General features: G+C 40.2%; 1 protein-coding gene and 1 non-coding gene across 9 annotated transcripts in view; one reads left to right on the top strand and one right to left on the bottom strand.

The window, feature by feature from the left end:
- The window catches only part of SAP130 (Sin3A associated protein 130), an 83,335-nt gene that overhangs the window by 12,390 nt on the left and 47,936 nt on the right, over positions 1-23,009 (bottom strand). For 5 of the 8 annotated variants that reach the window (XM_030324843.1, XM_030324842.1, XM_030324840.1 and 2 more), the window contains 4 exons: positions 20,434-20,538; positions 5,533-5,891; positions 1,410-1,658; positions 1,119-1,244 (listed from right to left, as the gene is read on the bottom strand). In XM_030324843.1, coding sequence (XP_030180703.1) covers positions 1,119-1,244; positions 1,410-1,658; positions 5,533-5,891; positions 20,434-20,538 — 839 coding nt within the window. The remainder of the gene's footprint in view (positions 1-1,118; positions 1,245-1,409; positions 1,659-5,532; positions 5,892-20,433; positions 20,539-23,009) is intronic. The other 3 variants (XM_030324846.1, XM_030324845.1, XM_030324841.1) reach the window with 2 other exon arrangements.
- Positions 12,651-12,804, top strand: LOC115522615. The gene has a single exon (XR_003971504.1). It is a non-coding gene; the product is annotated as a small nucleolar RNA SNORA62/SNORA6 family (small nucleolar RNA).

Below are 23,009 nucleotides of genomic sequence, written 5' to 3'. Positions count from 1 at the left end.
GGCGTGTCTAGAACTTCCACTACTAATCGTGAGTTTGTTTCCTGTGTTGCTTATTGTTCTGTTTTTTTTTCTTCTTCCTGTGAATTACCTGACCAATTTTCAATATTCCATCTTGATTTATTTATATGAACATGATTTTAAAGCTTGGGCAAAGTAGATCAATAAAGTTTAATAGTCAAGAGACCATCTGGATCAACACTTTCAGTGGTCAGATTACCTTTCCTGAGATAAATTTTTGCACAGCGAGTCCCAGGCAGTAGTAACAATCCTTCCGTATGGCATAAATGTTATCAGGCTATACTTTACAATATTTTCCTGCTATGACATGGAACTCCTGTGCCGTGAAGAGATGTTTATTACTGGGCCAATCCCTGCTTCCACCAAAGGCCACCACTCTCTCGTATCTGGAAATCGAGCCTCTTTCCAGACCTCAAAGTCCACTCATAAGAACTGCTGGACATGCAGCCACCTCTGGAGTTCCCTTCAGAGACTGAACTATCAGAAGCTTTACCCCTGCTCGCAGACATTATAGTCCATACCATCTGATTCATCTTGAGGATTCAAGGAAACCATCAGAGATGTTTCCAAGTAGAATTTATTTGAGGGAAGGGGAAATGTGATCAATTCTCTGAAAACTTACACCACTCTGTGCCATGATTATATCGGAGATTAATGATGCTTTTAAAGTCTACCGTCTCGTAGAAATATTTGCAGATATTTGCAAATACTATCGGCTATTTTCACTATATGTGGGTTTATGAAAATGTAATTCTCAAGTACAACCACAACAAAACGTTTACTGAAGGCTTGCCCTAGACCATTTCAGGAGCTTCACATGTTAAACAAAAGGTGTTTTGGAAAATAAACTTCCTGGGGCTTCCAATGTATCTCTCAGCATCCTAGGGACTAATGTGGACTATGTCACATTAGTGACAATAACAATAACAATAAAGCTTTTCCATAACTACCCTGGGGGCTAAGGAGGTCACTGTGTCACCCCCTGGGTTTTCTGGAAACTAGAAAACTGTAATTCTGTCTTTCTACTCTACTATGATTACCATACAGTCAAGTGAGACCAATTTCATGCATTCACAATGGATGTTTCTGGGGAAACTAACCTTTGACCCGGACATCACTGTACCGCTGAAAGTGGTGGTAAGCAGCTTTCCAAGGGTTCCGATAGTGACGGAGCAAAGTAATGGGAGGTCTCGGACGCACTGGGACATACCTCACACCTTCTTCATCTATTCAGAAGAAAAGAAAAGGAAGACATTAAATAACTTATTATATATTGTCAAGAATCCTCAAGATGTAACTTTAAGAAGGATTATGGGAACAGCCTCGGGGATGGACTCCCGACTTAAGTGGGAAAGCTTCACGTGACAATAGCTAGCCCAAGTGACCATTACCAATATACTCCTTGGGTGGAGACTTGCGCTTCTCAGCCTTCACCAAAAGACTCTTGGCAGTGGACTTCTCATCGTCAGTGCTGTTCGTCTCCATCATATCCCCTTCTTCTGTAGAAATCACGTGCTGTTGCTTTCGAGGCTTTTTCCTTGGAGAGGCACCAGGTGGTAGGTCACTTGTAGGCATGGACAGGTTGTTAGCCAGCAATGCGAGAGATGGAGACACAGTGCTGGTAGCCAGGGGGGGAACTGCTGTCATAGGAAAAAGAGCACATACATGTGTGAGAGAACCCACGCATTATGGGTAGCTTCACTGGATTTGCAACCAATGAGAATGGCTAAGACAGAAAAGAGAAGTAACATTTACTGAATCTTCCTATGTGGCTGGTAGTGTGCTAAGCACCCTACTTGTGGCAGAGGGTGCCGACTGCTCCCTAATACATCATGATTTCACCATCCTTAAATGAGGACCCTTACACCTGTAGATGGGCACTCTGCCACTCAGCTGAAAGACTATTTACTAGCCTCCTTTATAGATGGGTGTGGCCATATGAAATGAAAACAGAAGTGTTTTGTAGCATTTTTTATAAGTGTCCTTAAATGAAGGTGTGACCTTCTACTCCTTGTCTTCTGTCACCCTGGAACTCAGATACAATAGCTGGAGTTCTAGCAGCTCTCTTGAATCTAAAGCATGAGGGTCAAACTAGGGGTGGTAGGACCTTGGATCTCTGATCCTATGGAGTCCAGTACTATCCCTGGACTGTCTGCTTGAACCGTCTCTGCTATGGAGGACACTAGGCATGTTCCTCAGGCCTGGAGTGCTCCTTTTCCAGATATCCGAACAGCTGGCACTTCATCTTTTTAATGCCTCTATTCAAAGATGACTTCCTCAGTGAGGCCCTCCCTTTAAAACTCTTCTTAAATTCATAGCTCTGACTTTCCCTCACATAGCCACACCTCACTTTATTGTGCTTTGCAGATACTGTGCTTTTCGAAAATTGATGCTCTGTGGCAACCCTGTGTTAAGCAAGTCTACCAGCACCGTTTTCCCAATAGCATCTGCTTGCTTTGTGTCTGTGTCACATTTTGTTAACACTTTTTCATTATTATTATATTTGTTATGGTGATCGTGATCAGTGATCATGACTCACTGAAAGCTCAGATGATGGTTAGCATTTGTTAGTAATAAGGTATTTTTAAAAAAAGTTTATTTTGAGAGAGAGAGAGAGAGAGAGAGAGAGAGAGAGAATGAGTGGGGGAAGGGCAATGGCAAAGAGATAGGGTGGACAGAGGATCCAAAGTGGGCTCCATGCTGACAGCAGAGAACCCCATGTGGGGCTCGAACTCACGAATGGTGAGATCATGACCTGAGCTGGATGCTTAAATGACTGAGCCGCCTATATACCCCAGCAATAAAGTATTTTTAAATTAAGGTATGTATATTGTTTTTAAAGACATAATGCTATCACAGGGTGCCTGGATAGCTCAGTTGGTGAAGTGTCTGGCTCTTGATTTTGGGTCATGATCTCATGGTTTCTGGGATGGAGCCCCGTGTCAGGCTCTGCACTGACTCTGCCCCTCCCCTGCTTGTGAGTGCACGCTCCCTTAAATAAATAAACATTAAAAAAAAAAAAAAGACCTAATGCTATTGCACACTTATTGTGTAAACATAACTTTTACATAAAATTCATTTGACTTGATTTACTGTGATATTCATTTTACTTTATTATTATTATTTTTTAAATGTTTATTTTTGAGAGACAGAGTACAAGTGGCGGAGGGGCAGAGAGGGAGACACAGAATCTGAAGCAGGCTCCAGGCTCTGAGCTGTCAGCACAGAGCCCGACACGGGGCTTGAACCTATGAACCTCGAGATCATGAGGTTGGACACTTAACCTACTGAGCCACCTACGCGTCCATTATTTTTTTAATCAAAAATAATTTTTTTAGCATTTATTTCTTTGAGAGACCGTGCATGCAAGTAGGGGAGGGGCAGAGAGAGGGAGACAAAAGATTTGAAGCAGGCTCGGTGCTGTGAGCACAGAGCCTGATGTGGGGCTTGAATTCACAAACAGTGAGATCATAACCTGAACTGAAATCAAGAGTCAACCACTCAACTGAGTTACCCAGGCGCCGTGATACTCACTTTACTGCAATACTTGCTTTACTGTGGTGGTCTGGATATGAACCCACAATTTCTCTGAGGTATGCCTGTATCTGTCATTGCTTTTCTTAACTGTTTCTCTCCCCTGCTAAAACGTAAGCTCCAAGAGGATGGAGATGTACTTGTTTTGTACAAGAATGTGTCACAGTACCTGGTGTCAAGCCCTACAATTTGAGGCAGGATTACCATCAGTTTTCCAGTACAGAGAGGTAAGAGGAACTATCCAAATCAAGAGAGAACAGTAAAATGGAAAACATTTAATTTCCCATGCTGGGTTATCCACGGTGTCTTTCAATGGGAGTACTGAGGCTGAATGTGGGTAAGAATAACATTGTGGGTATTATATATATAAAATAATGGGTAAGAAGAATATTTCATGGCATACTAAATACAAATAAACAGCAGGTTTAATAACTGCAGACACAGTACAACCACACCCCTTACTGAACAAACAGCATGGGGGATGGAGGCCTTTATGCCAAAATGCTAAGAGGGCAACGCCTGGTAACGGGAGTACAAAATGACTTGCCTTCCACCTGTGCTTTATCAGCATTTCGTAAATTCTGTACATGATATGTTATTTTTGCAGTCGGGGGAAGCAACGTTCCTCAATAAATTATTAACAAGTATACAAACAATCAGAAAACCTTCAAAGTGACCTGCATTTCACACACTGGAAGTTCAGAGTCAAGGAGAGGAGGGAAAGAAAGTAGCGAGTAATTTCAAGATTTAACTAATCACATGTAAGTTTATCAAGAGAGTATTTTCAACAACATAGATCTTACTTCACTGCATAATAAGGCAACACAAACTGGCAGGGAATAAACTGTTAGATAATTAGCCCTTGGCTTGATTTATCTTGACCCTTATTTTATTTTTTTTTATTTTTATTTTTATTTATTTTTTTTTTCAACGTTTATTTATTTTTGGGACAGAGAGAGACAGAGCATGAACAGGGGAGGGGCAGAGAGAGAGAGGGAGACACAGAATCGGAAACAAGCTCCAGGCTCTGAGCCATCAGCCCAGAGCCCGACGCGGGGCCCGAACTCCCGGACCGCGAGATGGTGACCTGGCTGAAGTCGGACGCTTAACCGACTGCGCCACCCAGGCGCCCCGACCCTTATTTTCTATCTTTAATTTTATTTTTTTATTTTATTTTATTTTTTTCTATTTTTATTTTTTTAATGCTATAAATGTTTGTATTAAGAAAAAAGTTCAGGGGCGCCTGGGTGGCGCAGTCGGTTAAGCGTCCGACTTCAGCCAGGTCACGATCTCACGGTCCGTGGGTTTGAGCCCCGCGTCGGGCTCTGGGCTGATGGCTCAGAGCCTGGAGCCTGTTTCGGATTCTGTGTCTCCCTCTCTCTCTGCCCCTCCCCCGTTCATGCTCTGTCTCTCTCTGTCCCAAAAAAAAAAAAAAAAAAAAAAAAAAAAAAAAAAAAAAAACGTTGAAAAAGAAAAAAGTTCAAATAAACCTTATACCACAAGAAACTAGAAAAAAAAAGAAACTAATTTGAAATTTAGTAGAGGAAGGAGACAACAAAGAAAAATCCGAAAGAGATAAACAGTAACATTACTGAAAGTAATGATCAGTTTTTCCAAAATAAATAAATAAGTAACACTGACAATGTTTTAACTACATTAAGAAAAAAAAGAGACTCAGAAACCAAAATGAGAAATGGAAAAGAAAACACAACAGATAGCCACAGAAGCTCTAGTTCAGGATATTCTTGGAGAAATGTTAACCCTTTTCATGATTCTGTTGAAGAAAGAAAATTAGTGCTAAAAGGGAAGCAAAAATGGGTTGTTTTCAAAAGGAGCCTTGTTAGGGAGTCTTCTCTTTCTTAAAAGGAATGAAATGCAAACAGTGTACCCCAAGGGATCGGGCTCTGCAGCTGAGGGTCCCAGGAGTCCGGCCCTAGGAGTGTCACGTGCCAATGAAGAGTGCTCCGGGAATGAACCTACCAGAGACCGGCCTCATGATGTCCATTGGCTCCACTTCTTCTTTAACTTTTATCTCAGGTACTGGAGGGCCCAACACAGAGGAGAGATTGCCGGCCACAGCGGCTGATGGCGGAGGGGCAGCTGCGATGGTAGTGACAGGAGGAGTGACGGGGACCGCTCCGGGAATGGTTGAGAGGGCGACGGCTGGCTGTGATGGGGGGCTCGTGGCTGCGATCATGGTTGGGATGGTCGGTGGAGGCTGCTGAGCCGTGGGAGGGACTGCAATGGTGGGCTGGTCATTGCTTTGACTGGACACGGTCTCCATGGACACAGTGACTGGAGTGGTCATTGAAACGTGGATTTCTGACTTAGGCTTAGCACTGAAACACGAAAATGAAGATAATGTAGCAAACATCTTGGAGGATGGGTGTTTGTCCAGTTCTTTTTGTACAATGCACAGCACAACCCTAACTCTTACTGGTTTGATTCTAGATATTGAACTTTAAGGTAAGTTTTAAAAATATCCCCACCTGGGCCCACCCTACCAAATTTTATAAGCAGTGATAAAATTAACTCAGAAAATAGCATTCACTTAAAGTCACATCATCAAAAGTCAAAGAACTTTTACTACATTAGTCTTTTTTCTCCCCCAATTCCTTAATGCACATGTTGCCTTACGAAGTTTTGTTTTGAAATCACAATCATACTCACTTTGTCTGTAGTTTCTTGTAAACCTATTTCTTATAGAAGAGGAAGCTCACACACATGGTAATGATTCAAAAGAATACAAATTGAAGATAATTTTCTTCCACTTCACATACCCAGCCCCTTACCCTGAGGCATCACAACTTTCCAGCTATTTTACCAGAATACTTCAGGCCTCTAAAGTAGCTATACATTTAATGTTTAAAACTGTTTATCTGAGGCTCCTGGGTGGCTCTGTCGGTTAAGTATCCGACTTCGGCTCAGGTCATGATCTTGTGGTTCTCATGAGTTCGAGCCCCACAATGGGCTCTGTGCTGACAGCTTGGAGCCTGGAGCCTGCTTCAGATTCTGTGTCTCCCTCTCTCTATGCCCCTCCCCTGCTCATGCTCTGTCTCTCTTTCAAAAAATTAATAAACATTAAAAAAAAATTAGAAAAAAAACTATATACCCTATTTTTTTCAGTTTTATCAGAAGTAGTTCCTCATGTCATTACAAATTCTTCTTAAACATTATTTTTTAAAGTAAAAAAAATATTTTTAAAGACTTTATTTTTGAATAATCACTACACCCAGCATGGGGCTCGAACTCAGGATCAAGGGTCACATGCTCTACCGACAGAGCTGGCCAGGTGTCCCAGTAAAATATTTCATTTAATAGCTGTAAAGGTTTACATACTAATGCTGAAAATTCAGGATATGAAAAGCAGTACTTTTCAAGGTATGAAAAGTACCCCCTCAAGTTCAAGGCCAAAAACAACTGTATTTCCATAGGCAAAAAATTCAACATCAAACCAAATCTCATACCATATACAAAATTGAATTCCACATGGATCATAAATCTGAGTTTAAAATGTAAAACTATAAAAGTTTTATAAAAATACAACTCCCTCCCCCCAGGATTTAGTCAAGAGTTCTTAGACATGATACCAAAAGTACACTCCAAAGAAAAAAATGATAAATTGAGTTTTAGCAAAGTAAAGGCTTTTCCCAAAAAAAAAGAAAATAAAATTAAGACTTTTGCTTTGCTAAAGAGCACTTTAAGAAGTAAAAGACAAGGCACAGACTGAAAAAAAAAAATATTTGTGAAACACATTATGTTGATTCCACTTACATGAGGTACCCAGAGTAGTCAAATTCACTGAAAAAAGAAAAGTACAACAGTGGCCCCCGTGGGCTGGGAGGAGGGAAAATGGAAGTGGCTGAATAATGGGCATAGGGAGTTGCAGTTCTGCATAGATCTGGAGAGGGCTGCCCGAGAGTGAGAATATGCTTAACACTGATGAAATGTACACTTAAAAATGGTTAAGACAAACAAACCAAAACACATTATTATCTATGATAAAAGAATGATATTCACAATATATAAACAACTCTGTAAACTCAATACTGGGAAAACATACAGTCTCAATAGAAGACAACATGAATAAGGAACAAACTTATATGAATAAGGAACAAACACTAGAGAAAATATCCAGGAGGCAAACAGGCACATGAAAAGATGTTCAATACCATCAGCCATTAGAGTCGTGCAAATTAAAGTCTTGATGATATCCTACCACACCCCAATCAGACGGTGAAAATAAAACTTAAGATTTTATAATAGCAAGCACAGGAAAGGATGTAGAGCAACTTGATATACCAAAAACCTCCTAGCACTAATAAATGAGGTTAGCAAGGTTTTAGGATACAAGGATCTCACATGTTGCCAGTGGAAATTTGAAATGGTACAGCCAGTCTGCAAAACAGTTAGGAAGTTCCTTATAAAATGAAAAATACATGGACCATGTAACTTAGCAACTATACTCTTGGGATTTTTATCCCAGAGAAGTGAAAATATATGTCTACCAAGGAAGTTGTACCTGAATGTTCATAGCAGCTTTATTTCTAATAACCCCAAACCGGAACAATCCCAATGAACTTCAATAAGCAAACGGGTAAATAAGCATACAGGTATACCCATGTGATGTAACATTACTCACCCTAAAAAGAAGAAATTACTGATACATAGTACAATTTGGATGGATCTCAAAAGTACAACATTTGGTGAAAAAATAAGCCAGCATCATTAGGTATGAAAAAATATATATATTACATATATAGAGTATATATTTAATTTGAGATTCCATTTACATAAAACTCTCAAAATGAAAAAATTCTGGTGGGGCACAGCTAAGTGGCAAGGTATTATTAGGTTTGTGGGAAAGGTATGACTATGAATAAGGGAATATCTTTGTGGCAACAGAAGAGGTTCACAATCTGATCATGATAATGATTATATAAATCTATTCATGGATGAGATTTCAAATATACACCAAAGGGGGGAAAAAACTGGTGACATTTTAATAAGGTCTGTAGTTGGTCAACAGCATTGTACTAATGCCAATTTTTTCACTTTGAAAAAATACGAGGGTTATGTAAGACGTAATCATTGGGGGAAGCTGGGTAAGGGTACATGGGAACTTTCTGCACTATTTTATAACTTTTTGTGAGTCTTAAATTATTTCAAAATAAGTAAACAAAGGTGGGGTACAGGAAAAGATTATTCTGGAATTAAAGAGAATTAATGTGGGAGTAATGATCTCTGAAAATTCTCTTTCATAAAAGCAACAAAAACTTGGCATTAACAATGTTTTCAGAACTCTGGAAATGAACAATGTAGCAAAATTATTCAAGAAAATCAGCCAAACCTCAGTAAGACCAATAAACTCTGTGGTGTTTAACTTGCCCTATTTTTAACTTTTTTTTTTTTTTTTTTAGAGAGAGAGAGAGAATGGGAGAGCGTGTAGGAGAACGTGTGCAAGCAGGGGAGGGGCAGAGGGAGAGGGGGACAGATCTGAAGTGGGCTCAGTGCTGACAGTAGAGAGCCTGATACGGGATTCAAATCCACGAACCATGAGATCATGACCTGAACTGAAGTCGAATGTTTAATCCGCTGAGCCACCCAGGCGCCCCTGCCCTATTTCTCTCTCTCCCTTTCCACCGCCAATGGTAGGCTTGCTAACCACCAGTCCATGCTTACAGCAAAAACCAGCAGCTGGCAGCTACCAGAGGGGCTAGAGGCCCTTCAAACCCTCTTGACCAGAGAACTATCATTATACAAACTGGTTGCTCCCATTTGCAAGACTGTCTTATCTACCAGACCTGCTCAGTGTGAACACCTTTTCCTTCTAGAGTACTGGAACAAATCAGACACAAGTGATCAGCTTCCCAGCTAACTGATAGGATGGTAACAAGTGGGGCAAACAATAAGCTACCCAAAAAGCTTTAAAGGAAAAGTTGGAGAATGAAATGTCCACAGGGGCTTCAAAAAGCTCCAACGTATTTCTGGCAAATTCAGGAAGCAATATATACATGTAGGACTGTGTGCGTACCTTGGGCTGTGCAGAGCCCAGGAAAGAACCAAGAAGGACACAGGTTCTCACCTCTGGCTCTGTGTAAGCGAAAAGAAAAAAGAGATGTAAAATCGCCTGCTTCAGTGTTGATGGGCTACCCCAAGACACATAAGGCCCTTAGCAAACACAGAGACTTACTGGTTCCAGGCATTAAGGCATTCAAGGAAATCGGTTTAATCATTAGATGACTACAAAGCTAAGAGTGTATTCAGTGGCCACTCTAGACAAAGACAGTGATTTTCTTTTCTTTTTTTTTTTTTTTCAACGTTTATTTATTTTTGGGACAGAGAGAGACAGAGCATGAATGGGGGAGGGGCAGAGAGAGAGAGGGAGACACAGAATCCGAAACAGGCTCCAGGCTCCGAGCCATCAGCCCAGAGCCTGACGCGGGGCTCGAACTCACGGACCGCGAGATCGTGACCTGGCTGAAGTCGGACGCTCAACCGACTGCGCCACCCAGGCGCCCCAAGACAGTGATTTTCAAGAATTATTTTACAAAAGTCCCTAAACAACCAAAACCCAACAACAAACCCCAGCAGCAACAACAAACCCCAGGGACGTGTGGGAATCTGATTTCCAGAGTTGCCACACACTGTTTAAAATGTCAAGTTTTCAACAATAATTCTGAGGTATGTAAAGAAACAAAGCAATGTTTGAACATGGCGGGGGGAAGCAATAAAACAGTCACTAAGGATGCACAGGTGTTAGGCTTACTAGTCAGAGAATTTAAGTTAGCTATTGTAAATATGTTTAAAGAACTAAAGGAGATCATGGTCATAAGAACAGCCTAAAAATCATGTCTCAGCAAACTGAGATTAATAAAGAGACAGAAATTATTTAAAAAAAGACCAAAAAGCAATTCTGCACTTGAAAAATATAAGAGTTGAAAAGAAAACAAAAAATCACTAACAAGACTCAAAAGTGTATTTCTGGGGCACCCAGCTACCTCAGTTGGTACAGCATGTGACTCTTGATCTCGGGGTCATGAGTTGGAGCCCCACATTGGGCAAAGAGATTATTTATAAAAAAAAATATATATATATGTATATATGTACATATATATGTGTATATATATATATATATACACATATATATATAGCAGTTGGAAAAAAAAAACTATATTTCAGCAGGCATAGGAAAGAATCAATAAGCTCAAACATAGGTCAATTGAGATTATCCAGTCTGAGAAACTATAAAAAGGGGTAAGGGGGCACCTGGGTGGCTCAGTCAGTTAAGCATCTGACTGCAGCTCAGATCATGATCTCACAGCTCGTGAGTTTGAGCCCTGTGTCGGGCTCTGTGCTGATAGCTCGGAGCCTGGAGCCTGCATTGGATTCTGTGTCTCCCTCTCTCTCTGCCCCTCTCCTCCTCATGCTCTGTCTCTCTCTCTCTCAAAAATAAACATTTAAAAAAAAAAAACTTAAAAAAAGGGGGGGGTACACAGGAGGAAAAATAAACAGAGCCTCAGAGATCTTTGGGACAGCAATAACTATACCAACATACACATACATAATGGGAGTCCCAGAAGCAAAGAGAGAATGGGGCAGAAACAATATCTGAAGAAACTGTGCCAAAGACTCCCCAGATTTGATGAAAAACATCAATCAACCAACTTGTGTAGGAAAAGCTGAAAAAACCCACACCTAGACACATAATTAAATTGTCAAAATGCACGAATATATATATTAAAAAAAAAATTTAAGTAGACTCCACACCTAATGTGGGACTTGAACTCATGACCCAGAGATCAAGAGTCACATGCTCTACCAACTGAGCCAGTCAAGGTACCCCCCAAGGAATTACTTAAAAGTGAAATTCTGTAATTTGATCGCACCAAAAAAGGGAATATATGGCAAAATACTAAAAGTTAAATCTAGTTGAATAATACTGTGTTCTCTATTTTGTTCTACATTTACAGGTTTTCATATTAAGAACTCCAAAAAAGAATGCTGAGATAAAGTTGAAGATATCGCCTGCAAAGAAAAAGAGATTTTCAATTTAAACTTCTCCCAGCCATTGTATTATTTAAGAGTGTAAGCAGGAATTCTGTTTATGGAAGGATGGCCTGGACATACTTTTCCATATTCTTCCTAGTTAAGTATAGCTGAAATCATGAGTATTACATATAAAAGCAACAAAACAGCTGCTGAGAGATGAAGGCAGACTGGCTAGGGCGCTCAGGACCAAAGGAAGACATAGCAGTGAGTTCCCTGGGTTTCTTTTCTGACTGTGCTCCAGTCTGGGTCCTGGAAGGCCATAATACAGAAATGTCAAAGGGCACAGACAAAAATCCCAAGAAAAGTCTGCTCAAGGAACCAAGGCAGGAGCAGCTGAGCAAGACAGGAGACTTCTAGACAATAACTGCTCTCCCAGTGAAACACCACAGAAACGACTGTGGTCCCAATTCCCACGCTCTCCGGCAAAGGCTGTGGAGAACCTAGACTTCCACACTTGCCAGGCTGTAATGAGGCAGCGTGATTCTCTTTCCGCCATCTCACTATTGAAGTGGTGTCAAAAGAGGTCAAGCAGGGAACCTGGCCTTCAACTCTCCTCTTGGCAGTGAGAAGGCAATGCTTTCCCTTCCCCAGTTGCGGCCATGTGAGAGGAGGACTGCCAAAACATTAAGCTAGAAATAAACTCCAGGGTCTTCTAAGACCATAAAGGTCCAGGTCCAAACAGAAAACCACTCATCTAACCAAGAGCCAAGAAAATCACAACCTGAACAGGAGATGAATGATGTCGGGTAGCATCTGACAAGGACGTAGAGATCATAAAAATGCTTCAACAAGCAATGACAAATTCAAAAGATAAAAAACAAATTTAAAAGATAAAAAAACCAGAAAAATCTCAGCAAAGCAATCAAATTTATAAAAAGATCCAAATTTAAATTACAGAAGTGGAAAACAATAACTGACCAAACATACTCACTGGACATTCTCAGGAGCCCAGTGGAGATAGAATCAGTGGGGTTGAGGACAGATCAATATAATTTACCTAATCTCAACAACAGAGAGAAAGGAGACTTAGACTCCAGAGTGATGGCCCTGCCCACTGTTAGAGCTTGGAGTTGAGGCCACTGGCTGGCCAATGAACTCACAAGTGTAGGTAGTGTGCCACATGAGGGGCAAGTCTTTCGCTACCACCACAAGGGTCCATGGCCCAGTGAATGGAGTTTGATAGTAATTCTTGCTACAAATAAAAACAAAAAGAGTAAGGGCAGAAAAAGGACATTTCCTGATTTGCAAAGGGTCAAAAATTGACATCTTATGTACTGTTTGTCTGCTGCAAAAGAGATGCTCTAACAAATCAGAAAGTAAATCAAGAAAAAAGGAAATATACGTCACCAGGGATGAGATGAAGGGAATTCAGACCGTGAAGGACAAAGGAAACACAAGGGATAACAGCTGGGCACCGAGTCCAGAGAGCAACCAGTGAAGATTGGAGTAAGTGGAAGCAAGGCTTTAAGGAGGGAGGGATGTAAACTAGAAAAAAATGGAACTGACAGAGATCTGATAGGTCTGCCTGTATTTGGAGAATTTCTATAGGTTTCGGGGAGAGTCTGAGGATGAATTAGTACTATGTGATTTGTTTTAAAGTTCATATTTTAAATTTATTTTAACAGCTTTTGGATTTACTTTCTAAATCTGTTTTCTATTTTATAACATTAAAATAATTTTTTTAATGTTTATTCATCTTTGAGAGAAAGAGACAGAGCATGACTGGGGGAGGGGCAGATAGATAAGGAGACACAGAATCCGAAGCAGGACCCAGGCGCCAAGCTGTTAGCAGAGCCAGATGCAGGGCCCGAACCCATGAACCACAAGATCATGACCCGAGCTGAAGTTAGACGTTCAACTGACTCAGACACCCAGGTGCCTCTCTATTAAAAGAAAACTTTTTAATGTTTATTTTTGAGAGACAGAGAGACAGAGTGTGAACAGAGGAAGGGCAGAGAGAGAGGGAGACAGAATCCGAAGCAGGCTCCAGGCTCTGAGCCATCAGCACAGAGCTTGATGCGGGGCTCAAACTCATGAACCAAGAGATCATGAGCTGAGCTGGTCAGATGCTTAACTGACTGAGCCACCCAGGTGCTACCCCCTCCCCCATTTTATATTTTAATCTTCCTTAATCTTTTGGCTTGGAATTGGTAATATAGTCATGTTTCATTTTCTTTTTTTTTTAAGCTCTATGTCCAATGTAGGGCTTGAACCCATAATCTTTTTTTTTTTTTTTTTAATTTTTAAAATTTATTTATTTACTTTGAAAGAGACAGAAATAGCACAAGTAGGGGAGGGTCAGAGAGAGAGGGAGACAGGGAATCCCAAGCATGCTCTGTGCTGCCAGCACAGAACCCAATGCAAGGCTCAAACCCATGAACCATGAAATCATGACCTGAGCCAAAGTCAAGTGCCTGACATTTAACCAACTGAGCCACTCAGATGCCCCATGTTCCTCCGAATTTTATAAAGCACATAGGAATACGATTCAAATCTATATGTTGGTTGGTTCAGCAGGCTATCAGTTTCTAATGGGGCTAGTGTTTGTAAGGCCCAGTTATTCTGTAAGCTTTCCTCCGTTTATGCAATGCGACTAGACATTATTTTGCTCTGGAAGTAGCCATGGTGGGTAAGAAGTTGGGAAGAGAATCTATCAAGTCTCAGTGGTAAAATTATGGTTTGAACTTCTCAGTACTACCCTCTGCAATCAAGAATTGTTCTCTGTTTGAGCAAACAGCTCCTGGAACACTGTTGGGCTCAAGTGATGATTGAGGATCTTACCATGGAACATCCAGGGACTACGAAAATTGTTTTGGTATTATTAAATCCATTTGATAATAATGAGAAGTAATTATAGAAACAATCCATTGTACAGTGCAATTTCACAATGGAAGCATTGCATTTAAACCAGGCTTGAGCAGGTCTAAAAGGCACTAATAAGTGAATGCCTGTTCCTCAACTAGTATGTATGGTCCCAAGGTTTTTTTTACAATAAACTTATGGAAAATGAAACAATTCAGTCCTAGTTTAGAAAAGGGATGGCATGGTATATCAGTGCTAGCCAGGACAGTGATGAAAGTATATTTTTTAATGGGCAAATCTGTGAACATTTCACTTAGATGCCTACTTTGTTGGAAGAAAGAAATAGTCTAAGTCACACATAAACTTCTGAGCACGAGCAGAAGTTGACTGGCTATTGAGAAGCCTGAAAGGAACAACAAAGATCAGTGACAAGGAGATCTGGAGTACCCTTATGTCAATAGATATACTCAAGTGATCATAAAGTAAAAATCTTTCTTAAGTGCCCAGCAATAGCATTCATTACAGAGGAGGCTCTCAATGATCAGGTACCCAGTATAACTTGTACCATGGACATCAGCTATATTATTTTCTATGCCATCTCAGTGTTACACTGGGCCCACAAAAAGATGACCATGGTAGCAAGCATAGAAGTTATATATGGGTATGAAAATATGAACTCCCCTTCAACAAAGCTGATCTAATTATATTATTGATAATTCCTAATATGGCACAATTCTTTGAAGAAGACAAGCTAGCCATCTGGTGGAAGAGTGGATTATTTTCTGGAATAGATACATACTCTGGACATAGGTTTACATCTTTGGCTTCTCAGCACGAATCTCTTAGAGAATTCCTGATCCAATGATACAGTGTGACTGGCAAAATTATGACTGACAAAATTTCCTTGAGAAAAGGAACCTATTTTATGACAAAGGCAGTACAAAAAAGGACTCCGGAACATGACATTCATTGAACCCATAATCTTAAGATCAAGAGTCTCATGCTCTGCGCAAGCCAGCCAGGCGCCCCAGTGATATGTTCATGTTTCAAAGGATGTACTGGGAACTCTTGTTCCCTCCCTTAACCCTCCACTATCTCCACACAACACCACTCTACTGCAGTGTTTCACTGAATCTAAGCTGTCAGTAATTATACACCCATGTCGTGTAGCACTTAAAAATAATTAATGACAACATTAACACATCCTTACTTTTAACTCACATATTGGTTTCTGAGATGTTGACATGTATATGTTTGATCTTGTATCATAGTATATTTTGTATGGTTTTTGTTTTATATTTATTTCTTCTAAAAATTTTGCTTTTTCGGGGCAACTGGGTGGCTCAGTTGGTTGCACGTCCAACTTCGGCTCAGGTCATGATCTCGCCGTCTGTGAGTTTGAGCCCTGCGTCAGGCTCTATGCTGACAGCTCAGAGCCTGGAGGCTGCTTCGGATTCTGTGTCTCCCTCTCTCTCTGCCCCTCCCCTGCTCATGTTCTGTCTCTCTCTCTCTGTCAAAAATAAACATTAAAAAAAATTTTTTTTAATTTTGCTTCTTCCATTTCTATCCTCTATGTCTACACTGTTTTCTATTTTAATTTTACCTTCATTCTGTGGTTTCTTCTAAATCTTTACTGAGTTCTATCCCTTCACATGTCATCCCTTTATGTCCTGTCACTTAGTCTGCATTTCATCCTTTGTGTGTTTTCCATCAGTGAGGTGGTGCTAACGTCATTAAGTAATTTAAATTCACAGTCAGAATTTTAAAATAAGTTTCACACTTATTCTGTAACACTTTTCTGGTGCATGTTCTTACTGAACAAATGAGTATATTTTGTTGCTCTTTTCCTACGTTTTAATTTTAGTTATCTTCACATGAATATCCTTTTATTACTCATCAGTGAATGAGGTGGGCTATTCCTAAAAGCAGCAATTTCCATGAGATTCCTTTCACTTGGGCGTGGGAGTGTGGGGAGACTGCTCTGGTTTCAGCTAGTTATTTTTCACCGTCCAAATGCTCCCTTCTTTCAGGCGGCACAGAAACAGACTGCCCACTGCAAGGAAGGCCATCTGGGTGCCTGCATGCACGGGGCCCTACCTCCACAATCTACCTTGTAACCATATTAAGTCCGGGAAAGACTCTGCAAATAGCCCCTGCTCACCTAAGTTTCTGCACATACAGTTGCTTACAAGGAATGTACTTTTGTATGTCACAGACGCTTCAGTTACTGTATTTTTTTCCCCGCGCTTTAAAAGTTAACTCTAGTGCTACTTAAAAAAAACAAACAAACAAAAAAAACACTTGAAAAACAAAGATAATGTATTAAATTTGTAAAGTTCAGTATCTAATGTTGGCAACAATGTGGAGAAAATGGGAACACGTTTCATGAGGACATAAACAGATACAGTGACTGGAAATCAGAATTTAATCTCCACATTTAATTTGACCCAGTAACGCTACTTCCAGAAATTATTCCAGAGAAATGTTTGCGAAGGGGCTCAATGATAAAGATTCACTGCAGTATTTATTACAGTGATAGAATGGAAATAATTTAAGTGTTCATTAATGGAGGACTAATTATGGCACCAACACTTCTGAGAACATCACACAGTAAAGGAATAGGAATACAGTCTCTTTTTCTGGTTTTTCGTTTTTCTGATCTCCTAAGAGGACATGTCTGAACACGTGGTCTTTGTACCAGGTCTATTCTCTATACTCACTGTTGATGGGCTCTCTTCCACTCTCACGGTGTTAGAAACATGTATCTGCCAAAACTTAATCACCAGCATAGACCTCTATCTTCAATTCTACGACTGTATCTACTTCAGAATTTTATATCCAACTATACATTTGATATCTCCACTTGGCTGTGTCTAACCACCTGGAGATCACAAGAGTAAAATATTTAGAACTAAACTTAAAAAGTTTTTTCTCTCGGAGTGCCTGGGTGGCTCAATTGGTTAAGTGTCTGACTTCGGCTCAGGTCATGATCTCACGGTTTGTGAGTTCAAACCCCGCATCAGGCCCTGTGCTGACAGCTCAGAGCCTGGAACCTGCTTCAGATTCTGTGTCTCCCTCTATCTCTGCCCCTCCCCTGCTTACGCTCTGTCTCTCTCAATAATAAATAAACATTAAAAAAATTTTTTTAAAGAAAAAAGTTTTTTCTCTCCTATTCCCATAGGCTTCCTTACTTCAGAAAGAATAATTCCTTATCTGCAGTTGCTCAGGCAAAACCTCCTAGCCGGACTTCTCCCTTTCTGTCAGAAAATTCTGTCAGCTGTACCTTCAAGATACAACCAGAATCTGAACTCTTTTGAAGACTTTTACTACCTCCACAGTGGTCCATGCCTCTATGATAGTCTAAGGTTGTATTATTTCTCACTTGGTCTCCCTGCTTCCACTCTTACTTCGCTGCAGTTTATTCCCAACACAGTAGCCAGAGCAGTTCTTGTAAAAAAAAGTCAAATCATGTCACTCCTATGCCTTAGACCTCTGATGGCTCTCAGTCTTACCCAGAATAAAATCGAAAGGACACTGAATGATCCACAAAGCCCTACATCATCTGGCCCTCAGTTGTATCTCTGAACCATGCTGTGCAACTCTCCTTTCGTTCTAGGCTGGTTTCTCTTGCTGTTCCTTGTATATACCTAACATATAGATAGTCCTGACTTTGTGCAGCGTGTGAATCGTACGTATATATGTGTAACTACATTATACCAGCCTCCCACCAACGCAGTTCAAATTTGAGCTACCACTCACTATAATATTAACTGTGAGTAGTTATATAAACTTTAAGCAATTTTATGCAAACTTTGCTGCTGCCTCCTCAGTCCATAAATCACTATGTAACTAACAGATGTGCATCAGGATCTATGACCAATCACATCACTTCCTTCGAAATATGTCCATGACTGGTTACTGAATCTGTTATTCAGTTTATACGGACAGCAAAGTGTGGAGCTGTGCAGTCTCTTGTTTCCCAGAGACAAACCCAGGTGAAATTTTATAATAATGGATGACAGAGAGCAAAAACTGGCCAACACAGATAAAAATGCAGAGAAAAAAACAGTCATTCTGGAAGTGAAATTGGATGTGATTAGAAGATTTGAAACCAGCAACAGCAGAGAAGACAGGATGAGCGCTAGGCCTGTATGAAGATACGGCATGGACCACACAGACAGAATCCAATGAATTGGACTTTGACTTTACCGACAAAAATGGTAAAGTCACTTATCATCTTTTAGTTTAAATTGCACTGGGCACAGAAAGCCGCTGTGGCAAAATGTAGTATTGACTTCCACTTTGGACTGAGGACTATTCAATCCTATTCAGGTCTAAGTGGTAAAGTTAGCTGGCACAATGAAAGAAAAAGGCCAATTTCAAGGAGAATGGGGAAAAAAAAAAAAAAAACCCATGAACACAAAACAACAAATCCTTTCCTGGCCAATAAAGGCTGGTTTACTTCAAAGTTAAGTAATTAATTAACTTTAATTTAACGAATTAATGTTAAGCTATCTGATGAAGCTGCTAGCACAGTGAAAAGATTCTGCTTTGAAATGTGCATTTGTATTCCACGTGTTAGTTACGGCAGAGGGTTTTGATAAAAAGGATGAAGATATCCCTAGAAGTGAGGCTGGCAAAAAATTTCACGTTAAACGAACTCTTAGAGACAATCTGCCAACACTGAAAAGATACAGGATACAATGTTAGAAGCAGACCGAAACTCAGAAAGGAGTATGACAATTCACCAACACATGGAAAGACTGTCGCTCTGCGTCAAGTTACACAATGTGAAGGCGGTAAGCGCTGTTCAAACTACTCTTGATTAGTTTTTAGAAGACACTTTAGTTCTCAATGTTTCTCATGTTTAAATTACAGTGTACCAAGTAAGTGTTAGTTTTACTACTTTTTTCACTTCCTTATATATAACTGACAATGAGAGAGTTTTGAGTATTTTCAGTGTTTTTAAAGATCCTAGAGTAAGTACAATCCCACCCCCTACAATTATGATTATTTTTCACAGCTGCCCCTTGAATGGTTATTTGTACTTTTCTGCACTACTGCGTAAAGTAACGACTGCATGTCCTCCCACATAATTCCTGGCCCTGCTCTTTGCTCTGACTCATGCAGCTGGACATCAGGCAGCATGTGGCGCTTCCTTCCTGCCCTTCAACCTCTGCTCAGAGAAGGCTTTCTGGATGGTGTCACCTCTGCCTCCCATCGCTTTACGTTCCCTTCACACTGCCTCCTTTTCCTTCACATATTTGTTTCTCTACACCCACTAGAAAATAAGCTTAAGGAGAATGGACACTTTGTCTTAGTCACTCTTCTATATTCCCAGATTCTAAAACAGTACCTGGCACATACAAGGCATTCATAATTTTCTTCTTGAATGAAGTTTTATGAAGTACATCTAAATACATTAACATGGCAAGCTGTTACTGACAGAAGTAAAAATGGCAAGATACAGAACACTCTAATCAGCAAGATTCTGTTTTTAAGACTCAATCTATCTACCTGTGTACACAGACAAAAGATGCAGAAAGATACTTAATACTGTTACCAATCAATATTAATTCTAGCTAGTGGGACTGGCAAGGTGGGTGGGGAACAGGACAATGATTTTAACTTTATACTTTAAATGTTCTTACATTGCCTCTCTTTCCCAAAATAGTGTTACTGGTGGAATGAAGAACAAAGAAAGCAGCATGTATTAACTACTGACATGATGCCATGTTTGACAGCAACGATAACTGGGTGTTTACTATGAGGCAGGCTCTGTTCTAAACACTTTAAATGCATCATTTCATTTAAATACACAAGAATCCAATGAAACAGATATTATAAGTATGGCTATTTCATAAATAAGAATCAGAGAGGCTGAGAAATATGTCCAGGTCACACAGCTAGAATGTGGATACAAAAAGATGCACACAGGCAAATTATGTAAAATTTGTCACATGTTAGACTCTTTCCTCCTCAATTGTGTGCAGTTGGAACCAAGAGTGATAACATTTATGTGCTCACCCTGCAGGCCTAGGTGACCCAGATGTACTCCGCATAGAGCTTTCCACTCGAGGGCTAGCCACTTCAGGAGGCTGAGGAGGAATGAGGGTTTTCCGAACTGCCATTCTGAAAGAGACCAGACAAACCCAGAAAACAACAGTCCGAGGGCATTAAAGGATAAGAAGTAAATATTTGCTAGGCATAACTATGACAAAATAAAAACACTACATTTGCTAGGCATTTTTTAAAATGGTTTTTAAAATTTTATCCAAATACTATAGATATGTTATTGAAAATGCCAAATTGCACTAAAAAGCTTTTAACAAAACACAGGTCCCCTCCATCTCTCCCCATTTCCTGCCCATCTCTCTCCAGGAAGCAACCACTGTGACTCTTTTAGCTGCTGCTTCGACCACGCCACATCTCCTTTCTACTTATTATCAAACTTAACATCCGTATTAAGTGTTCCTCCCGATCACTGTTGTGTTTACATGTTTATGTTGACCTGAGAAAAAGTTCCTGGAAGTCAAGTGAAAGAAAGATGACCAAGTTAGTGTCACTGTGCCATCCAGTAGAGGCCACGTGTGGCTCAGATGGGAACCAGCGGGCTCAGCAATGTGGAAGCTGTAAGTGTGACATGGGCAGTGTCGGCAGAGTGCTGGAAGCAAATGCCAGATGAGCGGGCTGAGAGAAAATGGCTTGAACCAGAATATACCATTTTGCAAAGCCTAATTAATGGATCCAGATAGTGATCACCAAGTCTGCTAACATCTCAAAATGGGGGACTACTAGACATTTTAATTTATAAACTGGTCTTGCCAAAAATAAAAAATAATAAAAAAAGAATCTGTTCAAGCTTTAGATTCAAGTAACAAGAGACAACGTGGCGGGGACAAGAACAGCAAAACCAAACTACAGGGGTAGTGGGCTAAATTGATATCCAAGTCCTAATCCCTGTACCTGTGAATGTAATAGAGTCTTTGTGAGTGTAATTTAGAGATCTCAAGGTTAAGATCTTTCTGGTGTGGAGGGTAGACCCTAAATCCAATGACTGGTATCCTTATCACGGAAAGGAGAGATATTTGAGACAGAGAGACACAGGAAAGGTCATGTGAATACAGAAGAAGAGACTGGCGTGATATTCCCACAGCCAAAGGATTGCCAATAGCCACCAAAAGTTAGCAAGGAGGCATGGAATGGATTCTCCCAGGGTGCATACACAAGGGAACACCCTGCTGACATCCTGATTTTAGATTTCTAGCCATCAGAACTGTGAGGATAAGTTTTTTTTTAAAGATTTGATTTTTATTTATTTTTGAGAGAGAGAGAGAGAGAGAGAGAGAGAGAGAGAGAGAGAAAGAGACAGAAGGCACAAGTGAGTGAGGGACAGAGAGAAAGAGAGAGAGAAGTGGGGTTCAAGCTCACCCAAAGTAGGGCTCAAGCTTACCCGATGTGGGACTTGAATTCATGAACCGTGAGATCATGACCTGAGCTGAAGTCAGATGCTTAATGACTGAGCCTCCTAGGCGCCCTAAAAGATTTATTTTTAAGCAATCTCTACACTCAACATGGGGCTCGAACTCACAACCCTGAGATCAAGAGTTGCATGCTCCACTGACTGAGCCAGCCAGGCACCTCTGTGAGAATAAATTTCTGTTGTTTTAAGCCACCAGATTTGTGGTAATTTGTTATAGCAGTTATAAGAAACACAAAGGGGATGTAACTGACAAAACCCTGGGAAAGACAGGGAAGGAGAGGAAAAAGTTTATAGGACAAAAGACCAAGTTTCTTCAACAAATAAATCGCAAGGAAAAAAGAGATGAAGGAAATCTATATATAGAAGAGCCTTAGGAGACATATCAACTAAATACAATGTGGGCACCTTATCAGAATACTGATTCAAATAAATTAAAACAAAAAAGTTGTGACCTCTGAGACCCCTAGAGATTTGAACTAGATATTTGATATTATGAGGTTATACTTTTTCATAAGTATCTCTCAATAGACATATGCCGAAATGTATACAAATGAGAAGATGTACTATTTAGGATTTGCTTCAAAATAATTTGGTAGAAGGGGGTGGGTAGGCATCTAGATTAAACATAATTGATTGGCTATGAGGTGATAAGCTGATAACTGAAATTGAATGATGGGTATAACATTCATATGTTCAAAATTTTATTACGTTTAGTTTCCCATAATAAAAAGTAAGACATAAGACCAATTCCACTAACTACCCCCACAGAAAACGAAGAAAACAATTAAACATAGTGAGATACACCACTCTATATCCACAGACTAACCAAACTTAAAGAGTGTCAACAACAAGTGCCGGTGATGATAAATGCGATGACCCCCCCCCCCCTCCCTGCCTGCTTGGAGCATACGCAGGTACCTACCAGAGTTGCACATAAAGCATAGCCTACAACCCAGCCAATCCCCTCCTAGGTATGTAACAAATACATTTAGCTATGTGTCAAAGGTCATGCACAAAAATGTTCAGGATAACATATGGCCCCAAACTGGAAACAACCCAAATATCCATGGATAAACTATGGTACTGTTATTTAATGGCATCTCACATAGCAATAAAAATA

The sequence above is a fragment of the Lynx canadensis genome, chromosome C1 (genome assembly GCF_007474595.2).
Source record: "Lynx canadensis isolate LIC74 chromosome C1, mLynCan4.pri.v2, whole genome shotgun sequence".
Taxonomy (NCBI): domain Eukaryota; kingdom Metazoa; phylum Chordata; class Mammalia; order Carnivora; family Felidae; genus Lynx; species Lynx canadensis.
Note: the sequence above shows the minus strand (reverse complement) of the source record. Positions and strands in the feature narration are given on the sequence as shown.